Below are 16,985 nucleotides of genomic sequence, written 5' to 3' on the forward strand. Positions count from 1 at the left end.
AATATATTGACAAGCAACCACGCCAGGCTTTGGGCTTGGAATCCATGAGCAAGCTGTTCTCAAACTGTATTATCGGGCGTGTTTATTAATCTATCTGAGACTCAGTGGCCTTATCCATAAAATAGGATCAATACTATGGATAATGGAGTTATTGTAAACAAAATAGCATCTAGTTCGTGAACAATAAATTTCTATCGCCCTGGACTTTGTTCTTAAAAACAAAGTATTTATAATACCGACAGGCCTAAGACACATGGAAAGATTTCAGAACATTTCTAATATAACACCAGTTTGTACAGTGTGCTTTCACTTATACAGAGTAAGTATATAAATTTGAACAGTGAAGGATTGCAGAGGAAAAGAATGTAAATTGTCAGGGGCTAATAATACCCTATTCTTATATAGAGGACAGAGGGTGGAGGGGTGATTGTCCTTTCCTGTGGTTGGTGCATGGAACTCATGCAAAGCTATCATAAATGCCAATGTTAGGCAAAGAGACTTTATGCAAGTGCCAGAAGTAAAAATGTAATCTTTCCTAGATTTTTATATTATTTAAAAAAAATTGTCGAGCACATGGGAGCACCATGATTTAAATGATGTCCTTGGAATAAATAGAATGTTCAAAATAAGAGATTATTTTTACTTCACACTATGATATACCAAGCACACTGTCCTAAGATCTGAGCAGTAGCTCAACCAAATTACCCCATCAGTAAATTTGAGATTACAAATATCAAATTTCAAAACTCAATTTACTTTTGAGGTAGTGGCAGCAATAGCTAAAAAATCACACACCAACATAAACGAACCAAACTTCTGTTCAATGGACATCACTAGAACAATTCATCACTAGAACAGCCAGAAGAAAGGAAAACACTGCTATTTATGCAAAAACAAAACAAAACACACCAAAAAAAGAACATTAATTTGTTAAACAAGCCTTGGAATCCAAAGCAATACACAGTAGCAACTGCTAAAGAAAGATCACAGCTCTTTTTACATTGTTATTTTGAAATAACTAAATTCACAAAAAGTTGCTCCAATAGTACCTAGAGTTCCTCGAACCTAGTTTCCCCTAATGGTGAAATCTTATTATATTATAATATCAAAGGCAGGTAATTGACATTGGCAAAGTACTTTTAACTAGCCTACAGGCCTTATTCAGCTCTCACCAGTGTTTCCATGCACCCATTTGTGTGTGTGTGTGTGTGTGTGTGTGTGTGTGTGCAGCCCTGTGCAATTTTATGTGTCACTACCATCTCAACGCTGACACAAAACTGTTCCATGATCACCAACGAACTCTTTAATGTAACACTTTTATATTCACATCCACCCACTTCTCCCCTGTCCTGGGGCAATCACTAATCTGTTATCCACCTCTAGAATTGCCATTTTGAGAATGTTATATACATGGAATAATACAAAATGTAACATTTTGAGACTGGCTTTTTTCACTAAGCATTACCCATCTAGGTAGTTGCACGTATCAATAGCCTCCCTTTTTATTGCTGAGTAGGATTGCATTGCATGGGGTATGAGAATTTACTTAACCATTCACCAGTTGAAAGATATTAAGTTGTTTCTAATTTATAAATAAAGCTGTTATGGACTTTCATGCACAGAATTTTTGTTGTTTCTCCCCAGCTCCTCCGCCCCCCCAATTTTGGTTTGCTTTTTGTATTTCCTGCATTCCACCTGAAAATTACATTTTTTAAAATGGCAGAAGTGCTGCGATGATGACTGGGAGCCTAAAAAGCCTTTCAATAGTCACATAGAAATCACATTGCATTGCCATTATCACTTGCAGCTTTGCTTCAAGGTTCAAAAACATTGCACTGAGCTATTCCCACTGTTTCTGAAGTGTGACTTCTGGTTTCTGTAGCTGAGGATTTGCTCCAGTAACAGTCTGCAACGTTTGTTAAATAAACTGTTGGTGTCCAGTTTCTTTGGTTCCTGCCATGGGACGTGTGTTCTCACTTTTCTGCAGAGGTATTCACTTAGCTCCTGAAGAGCTTCCAGTGTTGCCTAATCCCCCCAGACCTGGAGTAAACCCAGGAATAAGGCTGGGCGTTCCCATTGCCAACGTCTGTAAAACCTGACTGAATCTACAAACCTGGCATTGCTCTAGGGTTTGTCCTAGGATTCTGCATTTGTTAGAAGAAAGTTGGGAGCTGTTGTCTCATTGGCTCTTTGAGGATGAATAATAGGTGATTATGGCAAAGCCTAAGTTCTGCCTTAGTGACTATATCATGTTTCTCATGCAGGGTGCAGACACATTCTGCACAATCTGAATTTTCAGTTATATGCTGCAACAACCTATACATTCCTGGTGTGCTGAACATACTTATTAGTTCAGGCCCCAGATTTGGTGCACTAGTGCTATGCCCAACTGTATCACTGACACCACTGCTGCCCACTCTGCTGGTGGTGCTGCTGGAAGTTGAACTCTGGAAATCCCATGGAACCCATTTTTTGGGTACCAGGTCTCTATTTTCAGTACAGAAAGTATGACGACCTTTACCAGAGGATGTATTGCTCAGTACAGAAGCAAATAAGTTAACACCAAACTGCTCTCCAGTAGTACTCAGCCTGGGTCCTTGAATATGTTCATGTTCATGTGCACACACGTGTATGTGTGTGCATGTCACGTAAAGCATCCCTAGGATGCTTTCCAGGTTGCTCAAGGACCCACCCTTTTTCTCATACCTGACGTCATCCCTGGACTTCTTGTATCAGGGAGAGGGAAATTTGAATTATTTTGCCTGATCTAATAATTAAATTGACATAGATTAACGGGGGAAAAAAACAATTTGTATGCACAGAGGTCATTCAGAAATGAGACCACCGAAGTAACCAAAGCAGGCTATATATATATTTACATTATATATATATGCCATATATATATATATATATATATATATACATACATACATATATATATATATATATATATATACACACACACACACATATATATGGCTTGTACTTGGGGTAGCAGACAAATGAAGTTTGCTTACACAGCTTTCTTAGCATTAATTCCCAAATTCTATTAAGGATACTTTCTATTCTCATACTGGTATAAGGATATCTTCACATGGAAGGTTTATTTCTCTTTTAGGGGTTAAGAGGATAAGAATATTTATATATCACCTATTTTCCCCTGGCTGTTTCTCAAATAATTTTAAGGATTGCAGAGGAAAAGTAGTTTCAGGGGTCAATGTCCTGTTCTTATATGAAAGAGAGTGTGCAGGGGTGACTGTCCTTTCCTGGGGTTGGTACATAGAATACTTGGGGGAGAAGGGAGTTCTGCCCTCCTCCAGCCTTGTCTTGGTGGGGGTCGCGGGGATTTTCTGTTCCCTTGCGATACAGTTCCTCAAAGTGAAATTATAGGTGGCTCTGAAAAGAGCCTTTGGGTTTTAAGTTGGCACTTGTTGGCAATAATAATTTATGCTCTCTCCCCGCGGATGCGGCGGGCAAGTTGGATGTCTTTGGGCATGATGGTGACGCGCTTGGCGTGGATGGCACACAGGTTGGTGTCCTCGAAGAGCCCCACCAGGTAGGCCTCGCACGCCTCCTGCAGCGCCATCACGGCCGAGCTCTGGAAGCGCAGGTCGGTCTTGAAGTCCTGCGCGATCTCGCGCACCAGCCGCTGGAACGGCAGCTTGCGGATCAGCAGCTCCGTGGACTTCTGGTAGCGGCGGATCTCGCGCAGGGCCACCGTGCCGGGCCGGTAGCGGTGCGGCTTCTTCACGCCGCCCGTGGCCGGCGCACTCTTCCGGGCCGCCTTGGTGGCCAGCTGCTTGCGCGGCGCTTTGCCGCCAGTCGACTTACGAGCGGTTTGCTTTGTACGCGCCATTACTTATCTGCAAAATAAAGGGACTAAAATGGAAGGTTTGCTTCTATATTTATACAGGAACAGAATCACTCTGATTGGATTGTGGGCAATTCCTGTTAGTCATCCGCTGCTAAATTCCGGAAGTGCTCCGATCGATTTAGGATTGGTTTATCCATTCGGTGCAAGTTTGGGATTGGTGAATTTCAATTAGCAGACATCGTCCCAGCCCCTTAAAAAAAAAAAAAAAAAAAATTTTTTTTTCCGAGCTGTTTTATCGATAATACCCACACACTCAAGTATTGTCCAAAAACACATTACTCATTTAATATTCTTCAACTTTTCTCCTGTTTGGATATACAAAATAGAATGTGTTCGGAAAAGTTCTTTAGACTTTAGATACCCGCCATTTTCTGCAGTTAACCCGTTTTCATCGGATCTTAGTCCCAGGCCTTCCCCCTATTTAAAAATCCATCGTCTAAGCATCTCATGAATCCTGTTCCACATTGACCGTAAACATCTAGTTCACTGTAACATGGTCTTCTAGGAAATACTGTTAAGATGTAAGGAATTTTGTATTATTCAGGGGACACGCAGCGAAATCCCAATATCCTGGAATCCCTGGATCTTTAGTGTCGTCTTTGACTCAAAACTGGTTATTTGGCTCTGTTGTTTGGTTTTGATGCATTTAAGATGTCAGCCTGGGTCTAATGGTGAGAGCCGTCATGAAAAGCTTTGCAATGTGGAACCTTAAAAAGATGGCGGCGATCGAGTCTTTCTTGATAACACTGCAATGGGCCGGCATTTCGGGACTCTTTCTGAGAGTCCCAAGGTGTCCCGGACAAACCCGACAGAACTGCGGTCAGGACTGGACTGGGCTAGATAACAGGATTATTCTTACCTGGTTTCCGTATCCAAACGCGAAGACTTTCACTTAATTACAAAAAAAAACATTGATTTTTTTTTTTGTGAATGAATTTATAGTCTCATAACAGTGTTGTAAATCAACCAATAGGAATATACAAAAGGGTTCATTCTTGATCCAATAAAAAAGGGAGTTTTTGAATCCTAGTTTACATACTAGTAACCTATTGGTCAGCTTTTGTCCAATCAAAGTTTAGCTTTGTGAGTGTTCGTTTGTATATCCTTGATGTAAATACTCGCGATGTCCATTTTGTTTTCGTTCTTTTAATCCACCAATTTTGCTCACTTTGTTTACCATGCCAGAGCCGGCTAAGTCTGTCCCAACGCAAAAAAGGGCTCCAAAAAGGCAGTGACTCAGGTTTAGGAAAAAAGTGGTAGGAAACGCAAGTGCGGCCATAAGGAGGGCTATTCTATCTTTATCTATGTCTGTAAAGTGAAGTAGGTCCACTCGGACCCCGGCATCTCGTCCAAGGCCATGGGCATCATGAACTCGTTCATCAATAACATCTTTGCATCGCGGGCGAGGCGTTGCTCCTGGCGCATTGAAACAAGCACTTGACCATCACATTCAGGGAGGTTAAGAAGGCCGTGGGCCTGCTGTTCCCCGGGGTGCTGGCCAAGCACGCCGTGTCCGAGGGCACCAAGGCTGTCACCAAGTACACCAGCTCCAAGTAAATTTTTCTATGCCTTTAGCACTTCACAATGTTTCTTTTTAGAGCCACTCATTTTTGCATATTGAGAGCTATAATATCAAGATTTGTCAGTATTTTAAAAACATGTTTTTTTTCTTTTTTTTTTTTTTTACAGTCATTCTTTAAAGTGCAGGAAACAGTATTGCAGTATGAGAGGTTTATTTGAATTTTTGTTCTTCAGTGCAGCAAAGAATTTGAAATATGTGTTGTAGGAACCAGTAGGAAGTTCTAGTATTCTGGGTTTTGTGTTTTTATTTCTTAAAATCTTTAAATTGTTCTTGTAGCTAGTCATTGCTTAGATTGAAAATTTTACAGTGAGTAGCTGTGGACTTAAAGTTGTGTAATGCTGGTACTTGTATTTGGGTTCCTTGTTTTAAATATAATGCCCATGTTACAACAAAATAATTTTATGTGCTTCACAAATATTAACTCATGAGAAGGTGTTCATACTTTACAAAGGCTCTGAATCTCAGTTATACAGTATATACTGGACTAGGCCTGGGGTATTTACTGGAACCTCAGAGTTTAATCTCAACTACAAGTATACTCTTTCAAAGGTGAATTTTCAAATTTGTATTAAAAAGAAAATATTTTCACTTTATTTGGTCTTGAGGCTATTATTGATATAATCAACCCTACATGGTGCTGAAGCGGGGTCTGAAATACTCAATTTGACTCATTTTTCTTTTATATTTCATTTTTGTATTCCTTGCCTTCAGTCAGTGTTAGGTTCAGTATTCATTTACACAGGAGGAAAAAAAAAAAGAAGAAACAAAAAACAGGAGTAAGAAAAGATGTACAAGTGCAGGGAGAACAGGGTATATGGAATGAAATGTACAGTTTTCCCGAGTTAATATTTTGATAGTTTCTGTATTGCTGAAAGCAAAATGACTTTGATAAATTGCTTTTAGTGCTTCTCACAGCTTATAGACTTGCTATTTGGGCGGCCAGCAAGACACTACCAATGTATGTGCCAGGTCAGTATTGGGTGTGTGAGTAGAGGTTCACATAGTTGTGAAACAATGTTGTTCACATTAAAGTTTTTTTTTTTTTTTAATGTAGGTTTTCCGTTAGATAAAGATTGCAGTTTCAGTTCATCATATCTGTCATTTTCGATGACATGGATTGATGAAGATGCCAAATGTGTTGGCTGTCTTTATTGCTGCATAACAGATTGCCTTGAAATTTCTAGCTTCAGACAACACACATGTATTATCTCACAGATTCTGTGGGTCTGGGCAGGGTTTAGCTGGGTCCTCTGTGAGGATGCTATTGAGGTGTTATGCAGGACTGAGGTCTCTTGGATGTTTGGGGAAATATCCGCTTCCAAACTCATTTACTGGTTGGTTCTTTGTAGTTTTAAGACGGAGGGTCTTATTTTCTTGTTGGCTGTTGGCTTGAAGCCCTTATGGGCTGTTAGTTGAAGGCCTCCCTCAGTTCCTAAATAGCCCTGTGAGTTTCTTGTCATTTGGGCCTGACAACAGGGTTAATTGATTCATCAAAACCAGCATGCAAGAGTCAAGGATGTTACAATCCTAGATAACATAGTCATATACACAAATTTTTTTACATCCTGTCACCTATGGTCACCTGGTTTGATGGTTAAAAGCAAGTCACAGGTCACATCCACACTCAAGGGACTTGATCACACAAGGGTGAACCTCAAGAGGGGAAATCCTGGGGGCCACCTTAAGAGACCATCACAGGACCCAGCAGGACCAAAAGACAGTTAACTAACAATTGCTCCTTCTTTCCCAACCCCCTCCCCACACCCCTGCCGCCACAGTACTGGGATTGGTTCAAATGGCCTGCAGGCAGGAAACCTATGTAAGGAAAAGGCACCTAATACCTTGAACTCCTTTTAAACAGGCCTCTTCCAGTGACTTTCTTTTGAAGCCAAGACACAGAAGAATTTGTTCATTTATTAATTTGGGGACTTCTTTCCCCTTTTCCTTTGCAAATACTGACAACATGAGAAAACCTTTGGTGTGGCGGCGTCCCAGCACAGGGCTAGATGCCCATGTAGCTCGGTTTCGGACATTATAGTTGAGAAAAGAAACCGGAGGATTCTTGAGATGAATTAAAGTTGTTGCTTTATTACAGACTACCAGGGAATAGATTTGAAAAGGCAGGAGACAAATCCCAAATTCTTTGTAGATTAAAAAACATCTGGTAATCAGTTTATATAATCCAAATATAAATGCTTTTAAGGGAGAGAAGAAACGGCCCATGTGCCACCTGGGCCTCCTCATGGGTGCCTTCACTCTCTACAGTCTTAGCTTCTTTCATTATACCTCTTCCCTTGAGTTGCCCTACTAGGGGCTGAATAAAATTTACCAAAGTTTTGAGTGAGATTTGAGCAGGCCAATAAGGCATTACCTATATTTGTCCCCCAACACTTTTCATAGCTTATTGTCAAACAGTAATGCCGTTATTTCGGAAAACCTAATAAATTAGTAAAATCTTAAAGTTCACTGGTTAATTTTGCAAGACCGAGAATTCCTAAGAATCAGAAATGCTATTCAAACAATGTGGGACGCTTAAGGGTTCTACACTGGAAAAGCAATCGTGTGGCATTAGAACTGCAACACGGTGTAAACGTTTGATGCACTCAAACCTAAGCAAACATGAGCTGCATTAAAGCAACTGCACCCAAAAATCTAACAAACTTCAGAACTCAAGTTCCTGACCAAAAAAACTGAAAACACCAATTCAGTGCAACGAACTCTTTCAAACGAGTAGTTAGGTAGCCCTGAAAAGGGCCTTGGGCATCGTTACAGAAAATTAGTTTGTGGGTGCCGACTTAACCGCCAAATCCGTAAAGGGTGCGTCCCTGGCGCTTGAGCGCGTAGACCACATCCATGGCCGTGACAGTCTTGCGCTTGGCGTGCTCGGTATAGGTGACCGCGTCTCGAATTACGTTCTCCAGAAACACTTTCAAAACCCCGCGGGTCTCTTCATAAATAAGACCTGAGATGCGCTTTACTCCACCGCGACGAGCCAGGCGACGGATTGCAGGTTTTGTGATCCCTTGAATGTTATCCCGCAGAACTTTGCGGTGGCGCTTGGCGCCCCCTTTACCCAAGCCCTTCCCGCCTTTGCCACGTCCAGACATCACTGCCACTAGATCAGGTACTGTACTCACAAATATGGAGAGCAAACCGAAATTCGCATTTAAAACCCGGCAGCGGACCTTTTTGAAAACTGCAAATGAGGGTGGGTAGGGGGAGGGGCTAGTTCGTAACCTAATTTATCCCCGCCCACCATGCCCGAGCGTCAGTGGGGCGGAGCCGAAAAGAGAAGATTGCTTTGTCTGCTCATTCTCTGAATTCAGTTTAACACCTCCTGTTTAAGGGCATTTAAAAAAGTTCTCTTGTTTATCAAGGGAATGAAATAATTGTACCTATTAAGCCAGCATCTGTTTTTCAAGTTTGGATATTTAGGCCAAGTCATTAACCGAAATTGTACATTGCCTCTCATTTTAAACGCATATTTGAAATGCAAACGAGTCCCTGCCTTCTCTCTTCCCAGAGAAGCATTTTTGTATACTTTAAATGAACGTGAAATAGTTATGGTGGTAAACTTGTCTTAGGGAGCGAGGAAATTTCTGAAATCCATTGGGCAACAAGGCTTTCCCGCTGGCGTGTTTGTTTTTGGGAGGTATGACTCCATTGCTTGCGCCCTCAGTACTTGCTACCTTTCACCTTCTGACGTCCAGGACCTGTTTTGTGACAGGTGTTTTCTTATTTTTTTTGTTTATTTTCTTCACTTGTAGAATGGAAATGTTAACCCCGACATCACAAAGGTGTTCTGAAAATCAAAAGGTGAATTTTTGGTCAAATGCTCAACACAGTCATTGAGGACTACTGTAATTACCTGTGGAAATTCCATCTTCATGCTCCACAGATTGACTTTCTCCCCAATATTCTTAAATCTCTCAATCTAGTATTTTGCCATCTGGGCCTATGTTCAGTTGCTTTCATAATGTCCATATCTTTTTGTGTGCAAACTTTTTATGTAAGAAGTCAGTGCTAAACTTACATGATTACATTTAAATTTATATAACTCCCCCAATTTAACCCGCAGTCTCCATTGCCATCTCCATGCTCCAAACACAATTCCCCCTAGGACTGTATTGTCTGATAAAGTAGTCAGGAATAACTTTTGAGCATTTGGAATGGGATTGATGTTGCTGAGGAGCTGAATTTTTAATTTTACTTAATTTTAATTAATTTAAATTTAAAGGCTGATACTCCATTTCAGTTATTGGAAATTTTTAGGTGTGTTTGAACAACCTGGGCATGTGAACTTAATTTTAAACAATAAAGTGTATGTAATTTAAATACAAATCATTTCCAGTAAAAAATTAGTGTCAGATTGACTAAAATATGAACCCAATTTGGTAGATTTAGATTGAAAAAAAGAATGTAAGATATTGTATTAATAATATCTCTATATTTATTACATGTTGAAATGAACATATCTTGGATGTTTTGGGTTAAATGCAATATATTATTTAAAATATTGCATCTCTTTGCTTTTTAAAATGTGGCTACTGAAAATTTTTTCATTAAATGTTTGCCTTGCATTGTTTTCTTTGGTCAGTGGTGCTCTAGAATTTTTCCTTTCCCCTCTCTGTTTCTTGCTCTGTATCCAACCTTGCTATCATGGGCTTTGGAACACAGTGGACATTCAATGTATTTCTAAGAAACCCAATTACAGATACTCATCTCAACTAGAATGAAGCATTGCAAAAATAAATTAAAAAATAAAATCACATTAGAGAACTAAGGCAGGCTTGTGGAATAAACCGTTACTTATCAAGGCAAGAAAAGATGAATACTAGAAAAATTGTTGACCTTAGAATTCTTCAAGGGCAGAATATCAGGAAATGGAGAGTACCTGAAAATTTATGCTTATTTTTTTTTTCCCAAAATTGTATTTCTTGAGAGGGAACATTCAGAACTGATTATGAAAGCAATGAGTGTTCTTTGATTGATAGATTGTGCACTCAGTGGTTTTATTAAAAAAAAGAAGAAAAGAAATCATTTAGTAGAAGTACGAAAGCATTTCCTTAAATGAAGGAAGGCCAGAAAACAATTTACTATTTCTGGAAAGTAGGTAAAGACCAAGAGAGAATGAGGTTAAAAAATCAGGTAAATTACTTTGGAGTCTAGAAAGAATAAAAAGTTAAAGTGTCCATTATTTGATTCATGAGTAAAATAAGAATGTCAAGGAGTTATACCACGTTGTGTCATAGAAATTATCTTGAAAGTTTATATATATATTTATATACATATATGTGTGTATGTGTGTATATATATATATATATATATATATATATATACATATATATATTTTTTTTTTTTGGTAAGGATTCACTGTGTTGATCTTGGGTGGCCTCAGCCTGCAGGCTTTCAGTTCCCGGGCTAGAGACTGAAGTCAGGTCACGGTAGTGAGAGTGCTGAATCCCAGCCACCAGACCACCAGGGACAGTGGCCAGTGACAAGGCCCCTGGCCCCCTGGCTTTGCAGAAATGAATTCCCACAAAGAGACGGGAAGTACTGAAACAACTAAAGTGTTTATGAGGAGGAAAAAGAGTACTCGTGAATAGTGTGGACTTAAAAAATATTCACCGCCTAAAAATTGAGTTATGTTTTATTCGACGGAGATTTTTTTTTTTTTTTTAATTAATTAATTAATTTTTGGCTGTGTTGGGTCTTCGTTTCTGTGCGAGGGCTTTCTCTAGTTGCGGCAAGCGGGGGCCACTCTTCATCTCGGTGCGCGGGCCTTTCACTATCGTGGTCTCTCTTGTTGCGGAGCACAGGCTCCAGACGCGCAGGCTCAGTAGTTGTGGCTCACGGGCCTAGTTGCTCCACGGCATGTGGGATCTTCCCAGACCAGGGCTCGAACCCGTGTCCCCTGCATTGGCAGGCAGATTCTCAACCACTGCGCACCAGGGAAGCCTCTCGGCGGAGATTTTTAGGACTTAAAAGCCTGGGAGGCAGCATCTCAAGTAACCCTGAGAGAACCGCTCCTAGGAGGCTAGGGGAGAGCCAGGTTTTATAGACATTTTGCAACAAAGGGCAGGTAGTCAGGAACATCAAAAGATTATTGTTAATTAAAGGAAACTAGATATCTCAAGTTAAGGAATTTAGCTCTTTTCTATGTATGGGAAGATGCAAGAGTCTGGGCTTACCGAACTCATTCCTTTGATACGCACCTCAGCTGTCTGGGGCCAGTATCCTGTATTTTCACATCCTGAGTTTCCTCAGGGCTCACTGTATGGAGTGGCTGCAGTCTAATGGCTGCTAGATGGCGGGTATTCTTTCCTTCCTAAGTTCCCTCAGGGCTCACCAGCTCACATTGGAGGGCTGCAAGTGCTGCTGACTGTGACATCCTTTGTTTACTGATATGGCAGGAAATATTCCATTTCTCAATAGGTACACATGGGTGAACTTAGAGAGAATGTTGAGTGCTCGCAGTAGTTTAAATCACTTATACGGGGCATCTCTTCCAGGTTTCTTTTGGCCAATCATCTTGCTTTTCTCGGTTCTGAGTCGTATTTGGATTATCTCAGGGTCCTGCCATGTGTGCTCCTGCATCTCTTAGCCAAGATGGATTCTAGCAAAGAGGCCTATGGGTAGGTTGACATCACTTACTATGGGATGGTGCCCCCTCCTTATTTGACCTCCAAGGAGTGTTTCTGCGCATGTGTAGTCTGGAGGGTTTCCTTGACCTCAGGAATGAGGTACATGTGGTCTCTTTATCTTTTATCTGGGCAGGACTCAGCCCCTCTCTGCTCCAGCTATTATCTTGGTCTTGGAGTATCTGTCCACAGGCGACAAGCTCCAGCTGCTCAGCCTGGGGCTCATCTGTCTCCTGCCTCAGTGTGAGAAAAATTGTCTGAGACTTGGAAGTAAGGAAAAAAGGAGGGCCCATGATGTCCAATATACAAGGTTATAGGCCACACAAGGATTATAAAAATGTACTTAGATCATCTATTTACTATTGACTGTAGGTACCAAAATTAGTGAAGTTACTTAACTGGCAGAGCTTTGTTTGGCAGAGAGGCAAATAATTTCTGTCCAGTGGAAGATTTATGACCTATTGGATAATAAAATAATTTTATTTTAAATTAATTTAACAATCCTGTTCTAACATATCTTTGTTACATTTTCTGTAAATACCCTAATTTATTAAATGTTCTTTGAACCTACCATGGCATTTTACCTGTTGGTTCATTTATTGAAAAGTGAAGCTCTTTGACACATGCTCATTTTTATTTGCTGAATCCTGATTTTGCCTTTTTGAAAAAAAATGCAAGTGAGATATCATGTGATTGTGACTTGATTGGAAATAAAGGGGGATTTAGGAGAGGTGCTGGTTCTTTTCACCTTTTTCTTTAGGCCCGGGAAATTGAACACTTGTCACTCAACGTCATGGCAAATCATCATTGGTAAGCAGCATACAGGAAGGTGGAAATTGCAGACAGGAAAGCATACTCTTTATCAGGCTTGGGCTCACTGAGGATAAAGGAAAGGTTCTGGTCACTGCAGAACAGCTCTGAAATCTGTTAAGATATATATAAATATCAAATTAAGGTAAAGGAACCGACTGAATTTCGTTTTGTTGTCATATGAGAACATAGTCTAAAAAGCCTGCCCAAGTGTTTTTTAGTTATTCTACGGGAAAGAGTTTCTGTTTAACTATTTATTAGGGTCTATATCTGAAGTGTCTATGAATTTAGATGCTAATTTATAGGATATTGAAAATTTCAATGATTTTTGTCCATTAGAGATGACTATTATCTCTTTCCAGTAGAAAAGATAACGTAAAGGTAATAATATAATTGTACCATAGGACAATAAACCTTTTCCATCTAAATTTGCTCGTTTGATTTTAATTCAATCTTCTTTCCTTTTCCCAGGTGGAGGGCGGGTGGTGGTGGTGGTGGTCACGAATTTTCCCGCTGTATATCTTGGTTCTCAGCTGGGGCCCCTGCAACAAAACACAGATTAGCAAAGGAAAAATAAACAGGTTTGTTAACATGTATATTTCATACATAGAGTAGCAGAGACCCAGGAGAAAGTAATCCAAAGAGGTGGCTTATAACTCCAGTTTACATAGCATCTTCAACAAAGACTAGATTTGTAGAGAAATGACAGGACAAAGAAAAGCACTTTTAGGCTTCTAAGGGCAACAAACTGTGAGAAGGTAAATATATGGGAGGAAACGAACAGCGAGGTTTGTTAGATTCCTCTGGAGCCTCTCTGGTCTAAACAGCCTGTGCAGTCTCCAGTACAGAATTTATATCCTGCTATAAGGCAGAAAGAAAGAGTAGAGAGAGGTTTTTCTTGGGATTATTGCTTATTAACTGCCTAGGGAGGTAAAATAAGGGAAAGCATTACAACAGTTCTATCGACAAAGTAAGTGGCTCTAAAAAGAGCCTTTTTCAGTTCAGAGTAAGCAATAGCCTTGGGTTACGCCCTCTCCCCGCGGATGCGGCGGGCGAGCTGGATGTCCTTGGGCATGATGGTGACGCGCTTGGCGTGGATGGCACACAGGTTGGTGTCCTCGAAGAGCCCCACCAGGTAGGCCTCGCACGCCTCCTGCAGCGCCATCACGGCCGAGCTCTGGAAGCGCAGGTCGGTCTTGAAGTCCTGCGCGATCTCGCGCACCAGCCGCTGGAACGGCAGCTTGCGGATCAGCAGCTCCGTGGACTTCTGGTAGCGGCGGATCTCGCGCAGGGCCACCGTGCCGGGCCGGTAGCGGTGCGGCTTCTTCACGCCGCCCGTGGCCGGTGCGCTCTTGCGGGCCGCCTTGGTGGCCAGCTGCTTGCGCGGCGCCTTGCCGCCGGTGGACTTGCGAGCGGTCTGCTTTGTACGCGCCATGAGGATAACAGAAAAGAGAACTGGCTTGAGAGTAGTATGGTGCTGGTGCCGGTTCTGACCTTATTTATAGGTGCAGATCAGTCTGATTCCTAGTTCCCGCGCTGTGATCCAATTGGTTGTCACATTGCCTTCAGGAGAAATATGGTTGGATTCCATTAAAGATTAAATGAGCTATCGAAATTTTATTTCAAGTTTACAGTCCACTTTGAATTGAGTTCATAACGGTAAGGTTTCCTTTAGTATAGATTTCAGTGTATTTCATTCATTGCATTTTTCTGAAAAGAGAAACAACAAATGGACTGAACAATTCTAATGATGGCGTCATTCGCAGAATTTAAAAAGCCCGCCCAGACATGTCATTGGTCAGCTATTCCTCCTTTGTTCTCCCAATTATTTTATTCATATATTACTTTTGGACACCAAGTTCGTTTGATTATACATGTATATGTAATAATGTATATACCTCGTGCACATACAAAACCACCACTCAACATGAGGCATTATGGTCTGTCTTGTCATTTACATACATATACGTTATCCATAGCCTACAAACCCTAATTTATGTCCTGACACAGAATTCCCTTAACAGGGATTCTTTACGTGAGTTTACAAACGTATTGCATCTTTTCAGCTAAAGGGATGGCAGAAAGCTAGTTTCATAAATTTTTCTAAGAATTTATGGTGCATAAAATGTGACCAACGGCTAACAATTTAACCCCTTTGTGGCAAAGATGGGAGCGGTTTCCCAGTTTTAAATGCAAAACTTTTAACAGGCTAGTATAAACAAAACTTAAGCGTAACGACACATTAAGACTTGAACACGTCTCCTACACTTACGAAGTATTTCAGCGCTTTCCGGGAAAAAGTGGGTGGCTCTGAAAAGAGCCTTTGATTTTCAGAACGGAGACTGAAGAACTGCTAAACGTTTCACTTGCCCTTGGCCTTGTGGTGGCTCTCGGTCTTCTTAGGCAGCAGCACAGCCTGGATGTTGGGCAGGACGCCACCCTGAGCGATAGTCACCCGACCTAAGAGCTTGTTGAGCTCCTCGTCGTTGCGGATGGCCAGCTGCAGGTGGCGAGGGATGATACGCGTCTTCTTGTTGTCGCGGGCCGCGTTGCCCGCCAGCTCCAGGATCTCAGCCGTCAGATACTCCAGCACCGCCGCCAAGTACACAGGGGCCCCGGCACCTACCCGCTCGGAGTAGTTGCCCTTGCGGAGCAGGCGGTGCACTCGGCCTACGGGAAATTGGAGCCCTGCTCGCGAGGAGCGGGTCTTAGCCTTGGCACGACCTTTGCCTCCTTGCTTCCCGCGCCCAGACATACTGAGGGCTAACAGGGGAAAAACAGCCACAAGAAAAGCGAAAAAAAAATGTTTTGTAAGGAGCAACAAGATGACAGTTATAGAGCTGGGTGGAATTGTCAAATACGAGGTAGGATTGGTTAAAATCGTCTTTTTACTAGACAACCAATAAGAAAGGAGATGTGATGCAAGTAAATTTACATAATCTCGTCACTAATGCATTATCAAATCAGTTCTGGATATTCTTGAATACCTTATTTGCATAGGTCGCCTATAAAAGACGAGATTCTAGACGTAAGCAGGCATATCAAAGTTATACCTTAGTGGGCGTTTTGAATTCGGCAAGTATGCCTGAACCGGCGAAGTCCGCTCTTGCCCCGAAGAAGGGATCCAAGAAGGCGGTGACCAAAGCCCAGAAGAAAGATGGCAAGAAGCGCAAGCGCAGTCGCAAGGAGAGCTATTCTGTATACGTGTACAAGGTGCTGAAGCAGGTCCATCCGGACACCGGCATTTCATCCAAGGCCATGGGTATCATGAATTCGTTTGTCAACGATATCTTTGAGCGCATTGCTGGCGAGGCGTCGCGCCTGGCTCATTATAACAAGCGTTCGACCATCACGTCCAGGGAGATCCAGACGGCTGTGCGCCTGTTGCTGCCTGGGGAGCTGGCCAAGCACGCCGTGTCTGAGGGCACCAAGGCTGTCACCAAGTACACCAGCTCTAAGTAAATGTTTATAGGTGCTGTTAAAACAAAGGCTCTTTTCAGAGCCACTTACATTTTCATCGGAGGAGTTGTGATGCTCTCTTGTTGCCCGTTTTGGGGATGCTATCTAAACACAGATACCAGAGTTGGCTGAGCTGTTTCTTTAAATAAGTCTGTATAGAGAAGCCCTTGTGCTTATTAAAACAGGCTCTTTCTGTTTCACCTCTTTCCCAAACCTTCCTATATTCTATACTAAAAAAACCAGAGTTTCTGTCCACCACACCTTATTTTCAATTAGGAAAGCAAGGGAGGCTGGCTGGGTGGGATTAGGAAAGGGAACTCTTCCTATCCTAGCCATGGTTTGGCACTCTGGTACCAGGAGTTGGTTTCAGTTCCCAGATTACTCCGGCCCTTTCCCCAGAATGGATTCTACACTCCCAGAATCATGCCCCACCCCACAGAATTCACAGCCTTACCTCCACCTGGCCTCCCCTCCAAACTTCGACATTCTAGTACCTCTGCCTTCTCCTGTGTGCCCGGACCCCTATATGTGGTCCAGTTTCAGTTTCTGAAACACTTCAGCTCGGATTTTGCTCATTCTTCCAAAACCTGTTTAACTTTTATTAAATTATCTTTGTAAA

General features: G+C 41.7%; 4 protein-coding genes and 2 pseudogenes across 8 annotated transcripts; 2 read left to right on the plus strand and 4 right to left on the minus strand.

The window, feature by feature from the left end:
• Positions 1-913: 913 nt before the first annotated feature.
• Positions 914-4,716, minus strand: LOC309607231 (histone H3.1). Its single transcript, XM_082345535.1, has one exon. It carries the CDS (start codon positions 3,854-3,856, stop codon positions 3,446-3,448), a length of 411 nt encoding a protein of 136 aa, XP_082201661.1. The 5' UTR covers positions 3,857-4,716; the 3' UTR covers positions 914-3,445.
• A 336-nt stretch (positions 4,717-5,052) lies between these two features.
• On the plus strand, positions 5,053-5,431 carry LOC309607239 (histone H2B type 2-E pseudogene; annotated as a pseudogene). The gene has a single exon. The product of its transcript is annotated as a histone H2B type 2-E pseudogene (transcript).
• Positions 5,432-8,245: 2,814 nt separating this feature from the next.
• On the minus strand, positions 8,246-10,766 carry LOC309607244 (histone H4). The gene has a single exon (XM_082345546.1). It carries the CDS (start codon positions 8,561-8,563, stop codon positions 8,252-8,254), a length of 312 nt encoding a protein of 103 aa, XP_082201672.1. The 5' UTR covers positions 8,564-10,766; the 3' UTR covers positions 8,246-8,251.
• A 39-nt stretch (positions 10,767-10,805) lies between these two features.
• Positions 10,806-15,666, minus strand: LOC309607234 (histone H2A type 1-B). Of its 3 annotated transcripts, none has more exons than XM_082345540.1 (3): positions 15,180-15,666; positions 14,402-14,470; positions 10,806-13,449 (listed from the first exon to the last, which is right to left on the minus strand). In XM_082345540.1, the coding sequence occupies exon 1, from the start codon at positions 15,660-15,662 to the stop codon at positions 15,270-15,272; it is 393 nt and encodes a 130-aa protein (XP_082201666.1). In that variant the 5' UTR covers positions 15,663-15,666; the 3' UTR covers positions 10,806-13,449; positions 14,402-14,470; positions 15,180-15,269. The 3 variants fall into 3 exon arrangements, with proteins under 3 accessions (XP_082201666.1, XP_082201665.1, XP_082201664.1); XM_082345539.1 differs by having other exon boundaries at positions 14,402-14,617; XM_082345538.1 differs by having other exon boundaries at positions 14,402-15,666.
• Positions 13,917-14,406, minus strand: LOC309607230 (histone H3.1). The gene has a single exon (XM_082345534.1). It carries the CDS (start codon positions 14,340-14,342, stop codon positions 13,932-13,934), a length of 411 nt encoding a protein of 136 aa, XP_082201660.1. The 5' UTR covers positions 14,343-14,406; the 3' UTR covers positions 13,917-13,931.
• Positions 15,667-15,988: 322 nt separating the features above from the next.
• LOC309607240 (histone H2B type 1-C/E/F/G/I pseudogene) lies at positions 15,989-16,970 on the plus strand (annotated as a pseudogene). The gene has a single exon. The product of its transcript is annotated as a histone H2B type 1-C/E/F/G/I pseudogene (transcript).
• The last annotated feature ends 15 nt before the right edge of the window (positions 16,971-16,985 follow it).

Source organism: Balaenoptera borealis, assembly GCF_965194805.1.
Source record: "Balaenoptera borealis genome assembly, chromosome: 12".
In the NCBI taxonomy this organism is placed as follows: Eukaryota; Metazoa; Chordata; class Mammalia; order Artiodactyla; family Balaenopteridae; genus Balaenoptera; species Balaenoptera borealis.

Excerpts from the sequence above, each read along its gene's own strand:
- LOC309607231 (XM_082345535.1), bottom strand. The coding sequence starts at position 3,856 with ATGGCGCGTACAAAGCAAACCGCTCGTAAGTCGACTGGCGGCAAAGCG.
- LOC309607244 (XM_082345546.1), bottom strand. The coding sequence starts at position 8,563 with ATGTCTGGACGTGGCAAAGGCGGGAAGGGCTTGGGTAAAGGGGGCGCC.
- LOC309607230 (XM_082345534.1), bottom strand. The coding sequence starts at position 14,342 with ATGGCGCGTACAAAGCAGACCGCTCGCAAGTCCACCGGCGGCAAGGCG.
- LOC309607234 (XM_082345540.1), bottom strand. The coding sequence starts at position 15,662 with ATGTCTGGGCGCGGGAAGCAAGGAGGCAAAGGTCGTGCCAAGGCTAAG.